Below are 20,026 nucleotides of genomic sequence, written 5' to 3'. Positions count from 1 at the left end.
ATTTCCATCACAGCATTTTGAGAGGTTTGTGAAATAACATGAATAACATGTACTAGTGGAAAGCAGTCACACAACAAATGTTAAGGAAACGTGAGTGTGCCCGCGAATTTGCTTGATGTCCGCCTGAACACGTCCAGAAGAATCTCCTTGATGACAGTCAGCTCAGACAAAAATTCAGCCATTTTCTAAAAACTAGGGGCAGGGCTGGCCACAGAAAAACATTTCAGGGGTGAAGAAGAAATTGTAGGCCCTGGTCTCGGCTGTGTCCCCCAGAAGAGAAGGGCAACTCGAGACAAGCAGTGGATTTAAGCAAGAGTTACCGAGGTCCTCAGAGTAAATCTGGATTTTTAAAGGCCTCTTATTCTGCATAAAGCTCTTTTGCATTTCACACCTGGTTCGTAGAGAAGAGCATATCCTGGCCCCAGCTCCAACTTCTGACCTCACAGAGCCGTCTTATCAGTCCTCCAGTTTTTAAAAGCCAAAAGTCAGTTACCGTCTCCTCTGCATTTGAAGAAAATCTGGGTTAATGGTCCAAAGCAGTTCCCTCATGGAAAAAACTCACCTCACTTATCCTCTAGCTGGGAAAAGGAATATAGCAAAGTACAGTCAAGTTGAAAACCATGTTCAAATTTATCAAAAACCACCCCCTTTCAAAGGCCCAGCTGTGTGTCACTCGGCAGCAGGGTTCCCCGGGGCCTTTTCACAGCCATTTTTCAGACTTAACTGTAAAGGCTTCACACACCTTCACACCCAAAGGAACCAAACGTTCCATCAAAACACCAGGCGGCCGTAGGGCTGCTGGAGCCCCCAAGATGTTTCGGATATTCCCAGGAGGCTTGAAGGAGAAGCCTCAGACTCAAAACAGTCAGGCCTCAATTCTCCAGTCTTGGTCATTTCAAACCAAAGAGTGAGGAAGCCTGGGGGGCTGGGGTGGGGTTAGGGGGGTTACACTACTCATTGAGTCCAGGACTTCTAGCCTCAGCAGTGGAGTCTGGGAAGCTGAGCCTGTATCGGAGGTTTGAAAGAAAGTCCGGTGGGCGGCTTTTTAGAACTTGCTTGAGGCCTTTTCAACCCCCAGAATCCACAAAGTTCTGCCTAGTTCGGGTCGCTACTTTGTGGATCAGATATCCAAGGCCCTGAAAGCAGAGCCACAAGAATAAACCCTCTCATGAGGATGGAAAGGCTTTCCCCTCTTCGTTGCCTCTTGCCCTTCTGAGGAAATGTTCTGCTTCGCCTAGATAGTGCATAAAATCTTGACAGTAGGGGCAAATAGAGGAGGCAACTCCCGACAGCTCTAAAGCTAATCCCTCCAAGAGATTAGAGGACTCATCACTCTTCTTCCTCCATTCCCTCCCCAAGGGAAGGAAGCGATCTGAAAATCCAAAAGGATTCTCCTTCTCACAGAGGAAGAGCTGAAGCAGCACCGGTAAAGAGTCCAATGTCAAACTCTGATTACAAGGAGTTTCCAAGTGATCTGAAACACAGCTTTGTGAAAAGCCCTGGTCTGAGAATCAAAAGGCGCCATGGCTATGCTTTAATATAAAAAGAGGCGGAAAAAAGGTCCTTTGAAGTAAATCACATTTCCTTCATTTTAGACACCCAAACTTTGCCATTACAGATCAGGCATAATCTTTACATTCCAGAAAAGTAGAACGAAACTTTTGCTTAGCCTAGAAGCCAAGAGACGGCAAGGAATAAGAAGTCACTGTCAGAGCCTTGAAACATCTTACTGAGGAAGAGAGTTTTGTAAAACTACAAGGCAGGGAGTTTTCACTCAAAAGAAAAGTGTAGGTACGTTCACCAAAAGATAGGAACTAGAATGTTCATAGCAGCATTATTCAGAATAACCCAAATAGGAAACTATCCAAATGCCCATCAACAACAGAACGGACAAATAAATCACGGTACAGTCATACAAAGGAACACTATACAGCAATGAAAATAAATGAACTACACTTACATACAACACAGATGGGTCACACAAATATAATTTTGAGCAGACAAAAAAATCCATATATAAAAAAGCACATACTAGATGATGACACAACAGACCAAAACAGACTGTTAGAAGTCAGGATAATGGCCAACTGGGTGGGGAGCGGGGGGCATGCTTGGAAAGAAACTGGCAGGATTTCCAGAGGGCTGTGAATGCTGTTTCTTATTCCAGGTGCTGGTGAAAGAGGTATGTTCAATGCGTAAAGATTCCTTGAGCTGTACATTTATAACTTGTGCACATTGCTTTGTGTTATAATTAGCTCTTAAAAGTTTTACAAATATATGTATATCATTTTTATATGGTGGGAGAGAAAGAATATGAATGACTTCTTTTGGTTCCAGGTAGCAACATTTCTCTAGAAACTAGAACTCTGTTAACAAGTCTTTATTTCCATTTGCTTACTTGAGGAAAGCTGTCACACTGCTCTGGGCACACACAGAAACTCTTTATGTCTCTCAGGGAAAGAAAAAAAAAAAAAAAGACTCTACATTTAGAGCCCCTTTTATTCCGTGAAAGTATTTTGGAGTACTTTCATCATCTGTTCATTTTCAGGAAAACCCGTCGTTTTTTTCTCCCTGTGCTGTATCTCTACATTAGTCAGGATCAGCTAACTGCTGTAACAAATATCCCGTAAACCTCACAAGAAAAGTTTACTTCTCCCTTATGTGAAAGCCAATCAGGTGGTGGCAGACAGCCTTTTATGTGGTGATTCTGGGACCCAGGCTCCTTCTGTCTGGTGGCTCTACCATCCTTTAGGGCCTTGGAGTCCTCTGATGAATCCTCTGCATGCAACAGGCACAGCGGGGAGGAAATAAACTGCAGAGGATCAAGTAGGAGCTTTTATATGCCCATCCCAGAGGAGAGCAATTATTCCTCTCACATTCCATTGGACAGAACTCAGTTACATGGTCCCACCTAACTGCAAGGGAGGCTGGGAAACGTAGTCTAGCTGTGCTGCCCAGGGGAAAAAGGGAAAGAGTTGGTAAACACCTTTGGTATTCTCTGTCATGGTCTGCCCAGATCTATCATCTCCCTTCTTCTGCTAGCTGTTCCATGCCTGGTGTCTGACTGCAAGGCGCAGAAGACAAAGCCCCGGACAAGTCACTACCGGACACGATACAGACAGCCCCAGAAAGTGAGGGCACGGGTGTGTGCACTCAGCACCACTTCCACAATGGGACACGTCCTCAGCCAGGCCTCCCCCACCAGCAGGAGAAGTCCACATCCCCCAAAACAATGAAGGTGGAATGGCAGCCGATGCTAAATCGTTCTTGCAGGATCCCGTGACATGAGTTAGGCTAGCCAAGCCAGAAAGCGCGCCGAGATTCTTCTGCGCTCACTTGCACCGTGCATCCAGCCGGCCAGAATATTTATGCTGGTTGAGGAGTGACAGAGGGCTGGGTTCTATCCATTTTCACATCTCTTTCCTTTACCCAAGCCCCCTGACAATAATAATGATAAAACAACAACAAAAATAGTAGCATTGATGGCATGCAGGCATTCACTAGCACTTACTATGTATTCTGTGTATACGTCACACACTGCTGGAGCTGTCTATGGATTGATTCGCTCAGTCTTCACAACCATTCTCTGTGGTGAGTCCTAACACTATCCCCATTTCACAGATAAGGAAACTAAGACAAAAAGACTACAAATTTGTCCAAGGTTGCACAGCTGGCAAGTATCAGAACTGAGAGAATCAAAGGCCTTTCACCAGAAAGGCAGCTGCGATTAGGAAGACAGCCCGTGATCATGACAAAAAATCCCAGACCCTCAGGGTACAAACCTTGAACCCAAGCTTCCTAAAGAGGGCTTGATCCAACCACGGTGAATAGGCCCCAGAAAAGCGTACAGAGCAACTTGGAAAGAAAGTCCAACCTGAGAAGTAAAGGAGGGTGTCTCTGGTTTGGGTTTTTTGGTTGCTTTTTTTTTAATTTTCCTTCTCGCTCAACAGCTGTTAAAAACTGTGAATCAGCAAATCAATCAAGAAAACCCAAAAGGGCTTCAAATTGACCTTGACCAGCCAATACCCTTAACAGGCTACACCACTCACTGTCTTTACTCAAATGAGTGAATCTCATTTCTCACTATCACCTCCCACCCTAACACCAGCCTGAGATTCGCCGGTCTTAGGCTACAGGGAAAGGGTTAAAATAAAGCCACACAAGCAGCAACCTTATGCAATATATTTTCCTTCGTGCAACTGGATTAGTTTTAATTAGCGAAAGCTCAAACTTTGCCAGATGAGCACTAGTGACATCCGATACCTGAGCAAGGTTCCAAAATCTCTTCTCTCACACTGAAGGCATTTAACCCAAGTGAAACTCTCCGAAAACCTTCCACGACATCCTTCCCGGTGTCTCTTCGTGGTTTGCCCACTTTCCCCCAACACTGCCCCAAACTTTGAAGCATCCTTCTCTCCTATTTATGAAGCAGAAAGCCCCATGACTCTCACATGGAAAAGGATTTCTCTGGTGTTTATTCATGCTGCGCTCTCCCCGCCCCCAAAGTTCATCCCTAGAATCAAAGTCTCAATAAACATGTGCCATCTTGTAAATGGGAGCACTTCAGGGGTGAGGAGGGGGCTGGCTGAGGCAGAACTTTGATGCGAAATTCACATGGAAAATACAGCTTTACTCGTATTATTAAAATATAAATCCATAGTGGGAAGCAGCCACATAGCACAGGGAGACCAGCTCGGTGCTTTGGGACCACCTCGAGGGGTGGGATAGGGAGGGTGGGAGGGAGACGATATGGGGATATATGTATGTGTATGGCTGATTCACTTTGTTATACGGCAGAAACTAACACACCACTGTAAAGCAATTATACGCCAATAAAGATGTTAAAAATATGTATATAAATCAGGCTCGAGGAACAGAGTCCAGATGCACTTTGGAGAGAAACATAAATATTGATATTATATTCTAATGAACATTGCCTCACTGGCTGTCATCCTTCCTCATAGCTCCTATAGCTCTTTCCTCCCTCAGCTGTCTAGTAGTAAAAATCGAGAGTAGCTGAACTCCAGAGTAGGGCTTCTTATTCCACAAATCTAAATGCACTTAGATATAATAATTAGAAATCACATTTTAAACAACTTTCTTCATCCTCCAGCCAGGCTTCAAGCATCAGCTAAAAACAGTTACAAATTAGCATTCCCTGCTACTTAAAAATTTGCTTAAGAGTAATAAGTTCTTTTTTCCCCCATCTCTTTTTAAATGTTATTTTTAGCTTTATCTTAGAAAAACTCCTACTTCTAAGTTACCCCTGGGGCCTCTGAGGCCAGATTCCTATCCTTGGGTCAAGCGGTGCTCTCCCTAGAGCTCGGCACCAAGATGTCATAAACAGTCAGCGCCATCAGACCAAAGCGAGGAAACTCCACTGTCCCAATTTGTGTTAGAAATCTTTTTTTTTTTCTTTCAGTCTTTTTTTAATTGGGATACAACTGCCATACATTATATTAGTTTCAGGTGTAAAACATATTGGTTCAATATTGGTATAGAGTGTGAAATGATTGCTACAGGAAGCCTAGTTAACATCCAACCATCTTACATAGTTACAGTTTTTTTTGTGATGAAAACTTTGAAGATCTACCCTCTTAGCAACTTTCAAATATACGTTATTATTGACTATACTCACCATGCTCTGCATTACATCCCCAGGACTTTTTTATGTTATAACTGGAAGTTTGCTCCCTTGCAAATCTTAAACATGGAATCGCTAGTTCTTAGTCTGATCCTACTGGATGGTCCAGAAGTTTCTGAGGAATTCCTATCTTCCGTGCCCATATTCATAAAACAGGCCTGACAGGGGCTGGGGTGAGGGCAACAGAGTTCAAAAACTGTTTTCTAACCTCAAAAGAGTACTATGTATCTGAAGAGAGGGAACAGTCTCCATCTTAATAGGAGGGTGGGGTACACAGGTGAATACAGTTGTTAAAACTCACCAAACTACACACTTGAGAGCTGTACATTTCACTGCAAATTATACATTAACTTTTTCTAACATCTTTATTGGAGTATAACTGCTTTACAATGTTGTGTTAGTTTCTGTTGTAAAAAGACTATTCGTTAGGACACGTTTTCAATTGTTCCAAGACAGCAACAAAATAAGATTAATCAGCAAGACTCTAAGAGAAGCGCCTGCCTCGACATTCAGAAGTGGCTTTGCAAAACGCATTAGACACGTGTGAGAATTTGCTTTCGCTCTCCTCCTAGCAGGAGCGTGACACGTTATAACATGGCTTCCCTTGGAGCAAGTCCGGCACAGTAAGGGGTTGGGGGGGGGGGTCCTTTCCTTTGCAATTTTATGCCCTTCTGTGTGGGCCGAGGTGCCCAGCCCTGAACATGAAACAAAATATGCCAACAGCTCTAAGCTGGATCCAACCGCTTCTCATTACTTCCACCAAACTACCACTGTCTCTCACCAGGACAGCCTCCCACTTGGTCTGTCTGCTTCTACCCCTGCCTCTCCCACAGTCTCTTCTTGACCCAGTAGCCAAAGTGATCCTTTTATTTTTTATTTTTTTTTTGGTGTGTTTCTTTGTTTTGCAGTACGCGGGCCTCTCACTGTCGCGGCCTCTCCCGTTGCGGGGCACAGGCTCCGGACGCGCAGGCCCAGCGGCCACGGCTCACGGGCCCAGCCGCTCCGCGGCATGTGGGATCCTCCCGGACCGGGGCACGAACCCGCGTCCCTCGCATCGGCAGGCGGACTCTCAACCACTGCGCCCCCAGGGAAGCCCCAAAGTGATCCTTTTAAACTCTAAGTCAATCACTTTACTGCCAGGCCGGAAACCGTCCAGTGAGTCCCCACTTCACTCAGAGCCAAGGGCGGAGTCCTCACTCACAATGGCCTACTACACTCTACACCGCCGAGCCGCCTTCCAGCCCCGCTCCCCGACCTCCTCTCCTCCCACTCTCCTCCCTGCATGCCCCAAATCCACCACACTGGCCTCCTTACCAGCCCTCCATCACATCAGGCATGCTCTCACCTCAGGGCCGTTGCAGGATCTCCGGTTTCCTCTGCTGAAACACGTCCTCCAGCTCACCACCTCATTAACTCCCTCACCTTTTCCCAATCTTCACTCAAATGCCGTTTCCTCAATGAGGCCCACCTGACCGCCCCACTGAAAACCGCAACCTCACTCCGGCCCTCATCCTGCGCTAGTTGCTTTTCACCCATAACACTTGACACCTGCTAACGTGCTTTGTAATCTCCTTAAAAGTAATACTAGGTTTGTCGTTTATGGTTTCTCTCCTCTGTAAACTGTTTGGAACTTTTTGTTCACTGGTGAAACTCAAGGGCCTAGAAGAGTGCCTGGAATACAATAAATGAATGACTCTGGATGCTAAGATCATTGGTCATTTTATTTTGATACCTCTCTGCATAACAAAAAGAGGCCACAAGAACACAGAGATCTTAATAGCCGTCTGACCACACAGAGGGACAGAGAACTGCCTGGTCAGCTGTCTCCTTCCCCCTGACCCAGCATTTCACAGATTCAGGCACAGGTTTACACCTGCTTGGAAAAAATTAACACAGGCCTCCCACTCTGCATGATCCAATTATAGTACCAATAAAATAACAGCCAATAATTACCAGGGGCTCACCATGTGCCAGGCACAGCTAAGTGCCTAAACACCTGACTCCTTTGGCCCTGTCAACAAACTGACGTAGCAGGTACTGTTTTTATCTCCATCCCATAACAGAAGAAGACCAAGGACCCAGGATTTGAAGCACATGGTCTAACTTCAGCATCCATACTCTTAACCACGTACTAGCTTCCTCTCGACAATTAGATAAACCAGATACCTGACAACCTTGCTCAAACTGAGCCGAAGCAAACTCCGAAGGTTGTGAATTCCAAACCTTTCTCAAAGAAAGGCAGGAACAAGCACTTGGATCCTCTGCCTTGGACAAACCAGGCACTTTGGAGCCAGAGAAATGGACTCTAGGACCCAGAGAGTCCCCTTGCCGTCCAGCTTTACAGTCCTTCGATGGCTAACACCAAAGCAGGTTCCCCCAAATAAACTCTTTATCCATTATACACAAGAAAATTTAAATAGCCCCTCTGATGGCTGTGAGTCCAGTTTGAGCCAGACTAACCTCATTTCCCTTTTGAGTAGGGTTATTAGACTGGGAGATCAAAGGAATGCTACAGACATATGGTATCTTGATTTCAGCAAACCATTTGACAATCACTCATGATGATAGATCTTGCGGGCAAGGTGGAGAAATGTGGTTTGAATGGGAAGGTGGGGGGAACATTCGGGGCTGCTGCAACAATGGTACCCAAGGAACAGTGATTAATAGACGTCAGCTTGGAGGGGTGTTGTTAGCGCCGCCTGCCAGTGGGCTCTGGCCTTGAGTCCATCGGAACAATAATTTTATCAAAGATGTGGGTGATGGGGTAGCATCATGTTTAGGATGTCTGCAAAGAGCAAAACGCTGTGGGCAGTAGCTGACACACTGAATCAAGATTTTAAAGCATCACCACTGATTGGAAATGAAAGAGCCAAGCAAGCAAGATTCAATTTAACAGACACAATGGGGGAGTCTTGTGAAATTTAAGTTCAAAATACCAACACAAATGGAACAGAGGAAGCCTCATGTAAAAGAACTGCCACCATAAAGGAAAGGGGTTTGTTGGGCTATAAGAGCGATCATGCACCAGTGGTGTCGTGCAAAAGGTTAAGGCAACAAGGGCCCCCTTAGTCCTAGGGGGGCAGGCAGATGGAGAAAGGAATGGGTACATTCCTGTGGCAGGGGGCAACCAGAGTGGAAGGGGATAGGAAATGTGGCATTAAGATTCCTGGTTGAAGGAAGTGAAGTTGTTTCACCTGGGGTGAAGAAAGCTTAGAAGGGACAATAGCAGTCACCTCTAGACACTTAAAGATGTCCTGGAAAAGAGATTATAAGCAGATTCCATATGGCTCCAGACAGCAGATTAGGACTGAAAGGCAGGCATTGCCAAAAGACAGATTTAGTCTCAGTGTAGATAAGGATTTGAGAATGGGAAGTATCCAGCAATAAAGTTGGGGTGTGGGTGGCCACTCCTAGGAGACTCAGAGGGCATAGAAACTAGATGGGCTTCCACTTGGGACATCTTTAAAAAGAGTCCCACCCTGAGTGGGAGGTTGGATTTGATGGACGCTAGGGTCTTTCCCAACTCTAAGATCCCAAGACTGTCCAACGCTTGTTAACTTCATTTTGTTCTTGGTTAATTTCACTTTGAAGAACTTGGGCGTTTCATAATTAAGTAATTTTTCAGCATACGGATGCCTAGGTCCTCAGATTCCTATTTCAGTACACTCAAACCTTCTCATGTTCATTAATAGGTTGAGGGACAGACATTAGCGTCAGAAACAAAAATTGACCCTGTCTGTCTTAGTCACTTACAAAGATGAGCTAGACAGGGTCTCTGCCCTTTGTGGGCTTACAATCTGGTTAAGAGTGCTCTCCAAAACCTTATTTCAACAAATTTAGACCTTAGGATGAGAGCCTTACACTCAGAAACCACTCTCACCTCATTATCTTCTGTTTTCACGTACTATCAAGATGTGATTCATGAGGAATTCTTGATGCAAAAAGAACTTGCAGGAATTTTTGTGATTGATAGTTTGGTCTTGGGATACTCTTCTCATGATTGTTTTTAACCGAGTGTCCCACAAAATCTTTTGGTTCACGATTTTTACTAGAGTAAAAAGAAATTCAACTGAACTATCAAAACAAAAGTCCAACTGCATTTAAAATTGTCTTTGTTCTAAAATTTCAAAGCATTGGGAATTACCTGGCAGTCCAGTGGTTAGGACTCTGCGCTTCCACTACAGGGGGCCGGGGTTCGATCCCTGGTCAGGGAACTAAAATCCCGCAAGGCACGGATGCGGCCACAAAAAAAAAATTCAAAGCATTATATGAAGTCAATGGATCTTTAAGACGTTTGCGCTAACATGGGACAACAGGAAAGATGTCATATGTGATCGGAACTTAAAGGTGATGCCCACTGTAGACCAGAAGCCCTGAGACGGAAGATGTTTCTGAGCACTTATGTGGAATTTACACTTTCCTGATGGCATTGTGTGGAAAATGCCCCCACAAACAGGAAGAAAGGAATCTTTATTGTTACCATCTTAGCAGTATCAGCCCAACAGAACCTCAAGGATTTCCTATGTAGTTGGGTAGTTTTGATTTAAGAGCCCAATCCAGAGACTTCCCTGGTGGCCCAAGTGGGTAAGACTCCACGCTGCCCATGCACGGGGCCCAGGTTCGATCCCTGGTCAGGGAACTAGATCCTGCGTGCTGCAACTAAGAGCCCACATGCCGCAACAAAGACCCGGCACAGCTAAATAAATAAACAGTAAATAAATAAATAAATAAATGAATACCCAATCCAGTACAACAAGAAAAGTCTAGAAAGAAATGTGCTGCTGTTACTGGTTATGAGGAAATTACACCCATGAATTATTAACCCTTGAAAGATTGCTTTTTTCTCAGTAGCTCCGTGATGGGTTTAAAAGCAGCTTTCAATGGCGCTATTCGGGTATCATAACGCCTCAGAAAAACTCACTGAGTAGAGCCAGGAGGAAAAGACACCTAACCACAGACACGAAAACATCCCCCCCCCGAAAAACACATGAACCAGACCGCAAAGGGTTTTTGTGAGTGGTAGCATGAACGGAATGGGGGGGGAAAGGGTCATCCTTCCAAAAGCGGGCTGAACCCACAATTAGCACTGCCACACCGACCCCAAATGCTCGATTCACCCCACGTGTAACTTCCTAGTCTACCTCTGGGTTTAGCAGCTCCTGGGTCTGCTCTGGCTGAAATCACGCATCTCACACAGGGAGTGTGGATCTCTCGGGGCCGTCATCACCGGCCCACTGCACAGGACGATAAGCAGTACTCTCAAAGGCTGGCCGAGGAAACGCTGAGGAACTGAGGGGGTGTGTCTTGGTCATCGTGGACCTGAGCTCCTTTCGAGCCTCTTCTCACCTCTGAAGCACTGACGATCTCCTCCTACGCCAATGAGAGGTTAGACCGTGAGCCCACTAAAGGGTAGCAAGTTATTTCCAGACCCAGCACAGAGCGTCTGGAGGGCTTGGCCGTGTGGCGAATCTAATAACCCTCGGGGAAGGAGTTTAGGGAAGAAGAATGAGAAGCATCACCTCTACCACACTCCCAGCCCTAGGTCTTTGTCCTCACAGTTCAAAGATTAAACAGGTTGTTTTGACATGGGCTCTCCCAGACCTGATGAGTACAAGCGCAAGTTCAAGTGCAAGAAGTTTTTGTGGGAGGCGACCCCAGGAAGCACCCATAGGTAACTGAGAAGTGAGACGGAGAAGAGAAGGCAGTGAATACACAGTGTGTTTTCAAATAAGTCACCACTGTGGGCAACTGCAGCTCAGTCCTCTGGGGAACTCTGCGAGATGGTGTAGAACGTGCCTCAGAGCTCTCTCATCCAAGGGGCAAGGAAGTGAGGCCACTGGTCCACCAACGTCCCGTCCAGCATTGATTGAGTACTACTTCAGAGGCAACGATTCGCCGGCGCTTCTGGCTTTCCCTGTGTGCAAGGCCCAGCGCGGTCCATCAGTCAGAAAAAAAAAAAAAAAAAAAAAAAAAGCCCAGGGCGGAGTCACACGAGTTGGCAGTAAGCAGCCATCAGAATGAGAGGTGAGGGCTGAAGGAATCTAGCAGGGCGCCAACACGGTCTGCTGCCCAGAAGGAGAAAAGCTAAGATAAAGGTTAGCACAGAGTTCTAGAAAACTCGGAGGCGGGAGGTGGCAGGCAAGGAATCAGGTTCCACTTCACAGAGAAGATGACGTGTCCACTGATCATCAAAGAAAGAGCAGAAATGAGCCAGTGAAATGTTCCAGAAGAAGAGAGTAGTACACACATTGGCCTGAAGAATGAGAAAGCCTGGCGAGTTGGGGAACAGCCAGTAGTTCAGTGTGACTGGACTGGGGTGGAAGGTGGGGAAGGCAGGGAGGGACACGTCAAGTGGACAGAAGCGTATCGAGAAGGGCCTTGATTTTAATATTGTAATTCCCCTGGATTTGCGCAGCAACGTGTGGGAGAAAAGACCAATGTTCGGGAATACAGTTTGTGCACTCAGACCTGGACCCTAATTCTAGGCTCCAGCACTTTCTAGCTGTTGCTACCCAGAGCAAGTTGCTAATCCTCAGTAAAGTAGGAAAATAACTCTCATCGAGTCACTGTGAAGATTAAATAAGATGATTCATATAAAATCTTAGCATAGGGCCTGACATAGAACAGAACCGAATAAATGTTAACTAAAAATAAAATAAATCTACTCGCTAGATGACAAACGTGTTACTGCAGCGAAATGGGAAAACGATGGTCTTTTCAGGACGTGGCAATGGATTAACTGTGCATCCACATGGAAAAAAATGCATCTTGACCCCTACCTCATACTATTTGTAAATATCAATTCCATGTGAATCATGGATCTAAATGACAAAGGCAAACCAAAAAAAAACTTCTAGAACATAGAAGAATATCCTCATGACCTTGGGGTCAGTGAAGAATTTAAGAACAAACAGAACAGAGCACGAAGACCACTAACCATAAAGAAAAGGATCCATAAATTGGACTACATAAAAATAAGAACTTCTGCTCACCAAGGGGTAACACTAAGAGGGTGAAAAGGCACACAACAGAGAGAAGGTAATTGCAATGTCTATAGCTCACAAATAACTCATATACACAATATATAAAGAACTCCTACAAGACAAGAAAAAAACATACAGAGAACCTTACTGAAAAGTGAGTAAAGGCCTCAAACAGGTAATTCACAAAAGAGAATACTCAAGGGGTCAAAAATACATATGAAAAGGTGTTCAACCTCACAAGCCATCAGCAAAATGCAAATTAAAACCACAATGAGATTTGTATTAGCTACCCACAGAGTAGCTACAATTAAAAGACCATACCATACCTGTTCTCTCTTCACCCCCTCTTATGTGGCCTTCCTCTCCACCCCTCCACTTAAACAGCACCTAGCAGGGCCACTCATTGCTAACAACGTACCAAGCTCAATGGTCTTGCCTCAGCGCTCATCTTCCTCTCAGAAGCATTTGACCAAAATGATTCCGCCTCCATTCCTGAGACACCTTCTCCTGGCTTCCATCACACCATGCTCTCCTGACTTCCCCTCTAGCAGCTGTCCAAGGATGAAGCAGCATGGAGAATGGTGACCCGGGTGGGAAGGCTATACAGGGGGTATGGAGGCACCCAGACACATTCAAAGGGAGAGAAAAGAGAACTTCGGTCACTTCCAGGCTCCCTCTCCCTTTGAAACTCCCCTAGGCCTTGAGCAATGCTAAAGGGAGATGCATGAGGTAGCAGATGCCACTGGTACTCCACCCACACACAGCCCCTCTCCCCTCCCCAGGCAACCCCTGCAGACATTCCCGTACACACCATAGGCTTTTGGCATCTCTCCACCTGGCCTGGGAGCCTGCTGAGCCCACACCTGGGGCAGAGGCCCCGGGAGCCAGGGAGTTCAAGCTCCAGGTACCCTCCATCAGTGAGGGATGGACGTTGGTGGAGAAATACTGTAGCTTCCTCACTCCTCAGTGGGACACTTCTGAGGTGTGTGCTGGATTGAACCCCAGTTGCCCACTTCCCCACTCCCTCCCTGTGCTTCCTGGGATCCCCTCTCAAATAAACTCCTTGCACAGAAATCCTTGCCTCCGTCTCTGCACACTGGGAAGCCCAAATTAAGACACATAATACTGTGCTTTTCCTCCCGAAGGTAATGCCTTTGATGACATCAAACAGGAACAATACCATCCTAAATTTATCTGGACAAGAGAAGAGAGAGGTCTGTGCACAAAGTATGGAGATACCGTTTTAGAAAACTGTAAAAATAATAGATTTTAAGTCTATCCCTTGTATTATATGAGCCCCATCTTCATTTATTTATTCACGTATAAATATGCACAAATAGAGTATATGTTCATCAATCGTATGCACACGCCAAAAATCCCCTCTTTTCTCCATTCACCATTAGTTTGTACTCCAAACAGTGACAAGGATTATATTAAATTCTGGGTACATAACTACCCACTCCTGCCTCTAAAGAAAAAGGGGAGAAGAGAATTCATTCTGCTCCATCGCTGAGTTTGACTTGTGAGAAATCTAATTTCAGGTGCAGTGGGACGGACACACACACACACACACACACACACACACACACACACACACACACACACGGGAAATGTATGCACCACTCAACAGTCTGCAAAACTTCCCTCCACTTCTTTTGAAGTAAAATCACCACTCACCCTGACCACACTCCCCAGATATCAGCGCTGTTGAAAGTGAAGGGCCGGTCCCTGCTGTGTGGTTTGAGGTAAAAAGGAGGCAGGATTAAAGCGCTCATCTCAAGTCCCAAAAGTAAAATACGACTTGGCCTACGGCGGTCCTAATTCTTTCCAGAACTCATCCCCGGAATTGCCCTTTTAAACAACCAGTCATTAACCCAACTCCGGGTCTTTTATAGCTGCGAAAACCGATCGCGCACATCATTTATTCATTACGCTTATTATTATTGTTATTGCAGAAAAGCAGCGAATTCCCGGGCGGGGTTCAGAGGGGTTTTTTGGGGGGAGGGGTAGTGCGCGAACGGGGTTGGGGGGGGGTCGGTTAGGAGGCTGTGCCGGGTTGAGGGACTGAGGTGCCCGGAAGTCCCCGGGGAAGGATGCCTTGAGGGCGCCCCCGCCCCGCGCGCTCTGCGGCCACCGCCACCGGCGCAGCTGCTGCAGCAACCGGGGAAGCTTCTTATGTAAGTCAGAGCCGCTGACATCACCTTCGCTGCGAGCGTCGCAGCCGCTGGACTAGGCGCCAAAGGACCGGCGTGCTGGCTTACGGCCCCCGCCCACCGTCCGGTTGTTCCTAAATGACTCCAACGCCTCCCGATTTAGCCAACCGTGCGCCAGGGGACTCTCCTGAGCGCCAGAATGACATTTATTGGGAGCCCTGGGATGTCGCAAGAGTGAAGTTAACGGGCAGCAAAGGTGCCCAGGGGTCTTGTACACACGGGTGAATTTGGGCGACAGTCCACGTTGGGGGAAAGGGAGGGGGGCGGAACCCCTCCGAGATTCTCGGAGGGCAGATGGCACAGAGAGCCATTTAGTAGGAACCCTGTTCTGTTCAGGGCAGAAGAGATGCCCAGGGGTCTCATCGATCTCCCCAGGGCCCGGGACACTCCTCCATCCACGCCCCTCCCAGGCCAGAAGGCTGGAGCAGAGTGCTTCGGAGTTCACCCCGGGAGGCGAATGGCGCCGCGCTACGTCGCACACAAACGCAAGGCACAAGTTCGGGGCTTGGTGCAGCCCGTGAGGTCACAGTAAGAGGGACAAAACCGCCACGGCGTTGCAGAAGCCCTAGAAGGACACTCACTGCTCCTCGAGCGGCCCAAGCACGCACTGGGGTGGGGGTGGGGGAACTACAGGGCTCCGGGATGGGCTGCTGGAAACCACAGAAGTTGCACCAACCTCCCGCCCCGCCGGGGAGGGACCGAGAAATCGAGCCCCAGAGGTGAATGACAGGCCCCTCTGTCTCCTGTGTCCCCATAAATGCTCCCTCTCAGCCCGCGGCTGCCTTCGAGTCCCGAGACTGCCCCTTTAACTTTCTCCCCTCCGCGTCTGCGTCCCTGCCCCGAACTCCGGGAGGCCTGGGGTGAGTCTCAGGGGAGGCGAGCGTAAGGTGCAAAGCTGCAGCGGGCGCGGCGCCGGGATTGCGGCGACCGCGGAGGGCGCGAGGGTGCGGCGCCGACGCGGAGCGCCGGGCGGGCGGACGGCGCGGGTACTCACGCACTGCCTCCTGCTTGGGGTCCAGCGTGCCGAGCACGCGCTGCACGCCGCCGAGCTTGCCCTGCAGCGCCCAGACGCGACGGTGAGTGAGCTGGATGTCGCTCTCGAGCTCCTGGAAGAGGCTGCACGCGTGCCGGGCCACGTCCGAGAGCTGCCGGAGGACGCGGGCCAGCGCCGCGTTGCTGACCGCGCACAGGTCCAGCATGAGCAACACGGCCGCGGCCGCCGCCGAGGACGCCTCGCCGGCTGCTGACGCCGCCTCCAAGACCCCTGCCGCGCTCTCCTCGCCCGCCGCGGGCGCCTCTCCGTGCGGCGGCAGCGCCTGGTCGGTCGGCGCGGGCAGCGCGCGGGGCGCGCGGGGAGGATCCTCCGGCCCCGGCGCCACGGCCTCGTCCCGTCGGCCGGGCAGCTGCAGGGGCGGCGGCGGCGGTTCAGCGCTGCCTCTGTTCGCGTCCTCCGCCGGGTCAGGCGCCGGGCGTCGCTGCCGGCACAGCCACTGCGGCTCCACGATCCGCTTGGCGAAAGGCATCCCGCGCAGCCGGGCCGCGACTTTCTGGTCTCCTCAAAGCGCCCCGGGCGAGCGGGGAAACGGGCGCGCCCACCTGGGTGGAGAGGGGTTAGGAGTCGGGCAAAGGCGCGTTCGGGGAGTCCGGATACGCAGGGGGCTCCTCGCTCACCTGGCCTCCTCCTCGTCCCCGCCCTCCCCCTAGCAAATCAGTCCAGCCGCTCCTCCTCCGCGTGCACCGTTCCCTGAGGAGGATGACAAGCGCGGGGCACAGAAATCCCGGGGCGCGCCTTGACTCTCCTCACTTGCTTCCAACCCGGGTCGGCTGGCTCAGCTCCATCATTCCTGCGCTCGCCGCCGCCGCCCCGGCCGCTGCCGCCGCCACCGCCTATATAAATGGGCGTGTGTGTGTGTGTGTGCGCGCGTGTGTGTGTGTGTGTGTGCGCGCGTGTGTGTGGTGTGCCGGGGCGCGCCTTGACTCTCCTCACTTGCTTCCAACCCGGGTCGGCTGGCTCAGCTCCATCATTCCTGCGCTCGCCGCCGCCGCCCCGGCCGCTGCCGCCGCCACCGCCTATATAAATGGGCGTGTGTGTGTGTGTGTGCGCGCGTGTGTGTGTTGTGTGTGTGTGTGTTCGCGCGCGCGCACACCCGCGCGTGTGTGTGTCTGGGTGGGTGGGTGGGTGTGTGTGCGCGCGCCTCAGTTTGAAAGTACCCCGGCGCAGGCCTCTCCCCGCGCGCCCCTCGGCCGCTCCGGGGAGCAATTGCGCCCGGGATCTCTCTCCCTCTCTGGGCTGGGAGGAGGTTTCGGAAAGGCGCTTTGAAAACCCGGAGAGAGGAATCCGCCTCCAGCCCAGGCGCAGGAGGCGGCGCGGGGGCGGCGGGGCGGACGCAGGGCAGGGGAGGGGAGGGGAGGGGTGGGGGGAGAGGCCCGGGCGAGCGGGGCGCAGCGCCCTGTGCGGCCGCTGGGAGTCACTGGTGGCCTCGCCTCTCCAGGCTTGTTCTGATGCAAAGACACTTCCTAGCATCCGAGGGGTGAGGATTGAGACTGTCAGCGCGGTGAGGGCGGGGAGTCGTCAAGTTGGGGTTGCCGGTGTGGGTGGCGAGCGAAGAGGCAGGAGGGTGGGGTATTGGGGATGCGGCAGATCTGACGTGTTGGAGCAAGTTGCTTCGCCGAATTCCAGCTCCGAGCAAGTCCTTTGGGTTCTTAGCTGGGAAAACTGGGCTGCCCTTAGAGTGCCCTGGGCTCTGTGAGCGCTGTGACACAGCTGGGGAGGGTGACGGGGCGTGGGCGCATCTTGGGGTGGCCAGAGTGGGCAGGACGCTATTTACACCCCTTCCCGGGCATCCCTCGGCTGCTGCGCTTGGCCAGGTCTCTACAGAACATCATGAATGAGACTCAAACCACCCATGAGCAAAACCCCCAGAAAACTGCTTGCAAAACTCATTGACGCGTTAGGTAGGATAAGCCAGATTACCTCCCTGTCACCCTACTCTGCTGATCAGACACGGGAATGTTAAAGTTCTCCATCAGAGAGCTGATGATTCACAGAAGAAAGGAAGACTTTCCCCTTTGGTTAACTGAAAGGTATAAAAAGTTCTAAAAAGGCATGTCCGCTATTTCGATTGCAGCAGTCGAAGGCTGGATGCTGTCAGCCTAAAACCTAAAAAAGAGTTTGAGAAATGTTAATAAAATGCATGCTTTCATTCCTCCAAAAAGAATACTGTAAAAATATTTTTTATTTTAAAGCCACAAGCCAGATCTTGGGAATGCAGACTTCATTTCATGTGTCTAAAGAGAACATGGAAAAAATATGTTTTACGGCAATAATAAAGTCCTCCAGACCAGTGGTGGGGCCCCACACTCGGCGCTCGGGACTGGCCCATACTTCAGTTATAAAGGCCTCAACAGACCCCCCTCTCCTATTCTACCTCAAAAAATAATATTTTTGGCGAGGGAGTGTCCTTGTTCATAAAAGATCCAGGCTGGGGATTTAGGGGTAAAAGGTCATGATGTCTGCAAGGTACACATAAGTGTTTCAGTAGCAACAAGAAGAATGATGATAATAATGTATCTGGACAAAGAGGGAGACAAAAGAAAATATGACAAAATAGGCAAATAGTGAGTCTAGGTAAAGGGCATATGGGGATTCATCGTACATTTCTTGCAACTTTAAATTTGGGTTTGTTTCCAAATAAAAAGTGGAAAAAAAAAGAATATTTTGGAAAAGGGTCTTTTGGGGGTTGTTTTTTCATCTCACAAATCTAAAGAGCTTAGAGCTGGCTGTTTTCAAATCTAGCTTGACTTTTTTAATATGTTCACAATTCTGAACATGAGTTCTGCTAGGTAGCCAAGCCACGCGCTCCTCCCTAAACACACTGAGGCAGAAAGAACAATGAGGGGTATTTAAAGGCCTCCAGTTAGAGGCCCTTGTGGCAAGTCTGCCCCACTGCTCACTGCCCCTCCCCCGGCACTGCCCTAGTCCCAGCATCCAGGGGTCCTGTCCACCAGACAGAGGTGACTGAAGGGGAGGACGGAAAAATTCCATGGGAGGGGGAGCCCTCCTCTGGGCCCAGGAGGGGTAGGATTCCAGGGGGGTAGTTAAGTTCTAGAACACGCTAGCTACCTTGGTGTCTGCCCCAAAATGGCCAGCAGAGACTCAAGTCAAGATCTCAAAACGATTCAAAGTACAGTTCAGCGGTGTAAAAAGAGAAACTCTTTGTCATCTCCTGGCCTCCCGGTCATGTGCTAATAAAGCCATGTGGGCAAAATAAAAAGCTTTGATTGTGGCTTTTGATCTCCTTCGTTCTCACTGCCCCTGGACCCTCTTTGGTAGTCGGCAGGGACCTCTCCGAGGTCACTTCAGTATTTTATTTTTGATGACTCTGAAGGACAGCTTTCCTTTCAAAGTCACCAGAAATAAAACGAATACTAATTAAAATATGCATTAACACGGTGGGCTGATGTGTTTCTCGGTCCACTGGAAGGTGTGAATAAAGGCACTTTTAGAAAAACTGTGCGCTAGCCTTGCAAGGGCAGCTTCAGACCACCTGGGGGCCTCACTGTGCCCCTCCCACTTCAAGCTCCACCCTCACCCTACGCCCACAGCTTCAGCTGGGCTGCTACTTTATAGACCCGAAACATTTAAACCATGTCATGGTGATGGGGTGCACGAATATTCTTCGCGCTGATGAATTTTCCATACATCCAGGAGCTGTGTCGCTCCTACTCAAATCGCAGATCGCCCCATTTGACTCCGAGTTTGCCCACAAAAAGCTCTGATGAGATCGAGGTTGACATCTGAAGCCAGACTGTTACGTCTACTTATGTGTGTGTTGATCTCTCGAGATCACATACCCCCCCCCCCACCATGTACACATATTTATCACCATGAGCTTACAGCCAAAAGGGAAAAGAAAGGCAGCATGTTAAAATGACCCCATTGCCTAATTCCGGGCAGTCATTCATGCAGCTCAAAGGCCAGCACAATTCTCCCATAAACTCGAATGTTCGGTCAGTATATACCCTTTGCCATTGTAAAACGAACGAAGTATCCTGTGTCACCACGCACCACAGTTACACTCCTGCCTGCTGCAGCCCAGCGGGGACAAGGTCTTTGTTGAAGGAAAGGACTGGCATTGAGAAGCCACACGGCCCCTCCGCCCTCAGCCTGGCTAGGCTCCGGCTAG

General features: G+C 49.2%; 1 protein-coding gene across 1 annotated transcript in view; it reads right to left on the bottom strand.

Moving 5' to 3' along the window:
- Positions 1-16,363, bottom strand: part of NHS (NHS actin remodeling regulator) — a 350,056-nt gene extending 333,693 nt beyond the window's left edge. Inside the window, exon 1 of the mRNA XM_024115287.2 lies at positions 15,835-16,363. Within this exon, the coding sequence (XP_023971055.1) occupies positions 15,835-16,363 (529 nt within the window). The remainder of the gene's footprint in view (positions 1-15,834) is intronic.
- Positions 16,364-20,026: the final 3,663 nt, after the last annotated feature.

Source organism: Physeter macrocephalus, chromosome 21 (genome assembly GCF_002837175.3).
Source record: "Physeter macrocephalus isolate SW-GA chromosome 21, ASM283717v5, whole genome shotgun sequence".
Taxonomy (NCBI): Eukaryota; Metazoa; Chordata; class Mammalia; order Artiodactyla; family Physeteridae; genus Physeter; species Physeter macrocephalus.
This window is presented reverse-complemented; position numbering and strand designations above follow the sequence as displayed.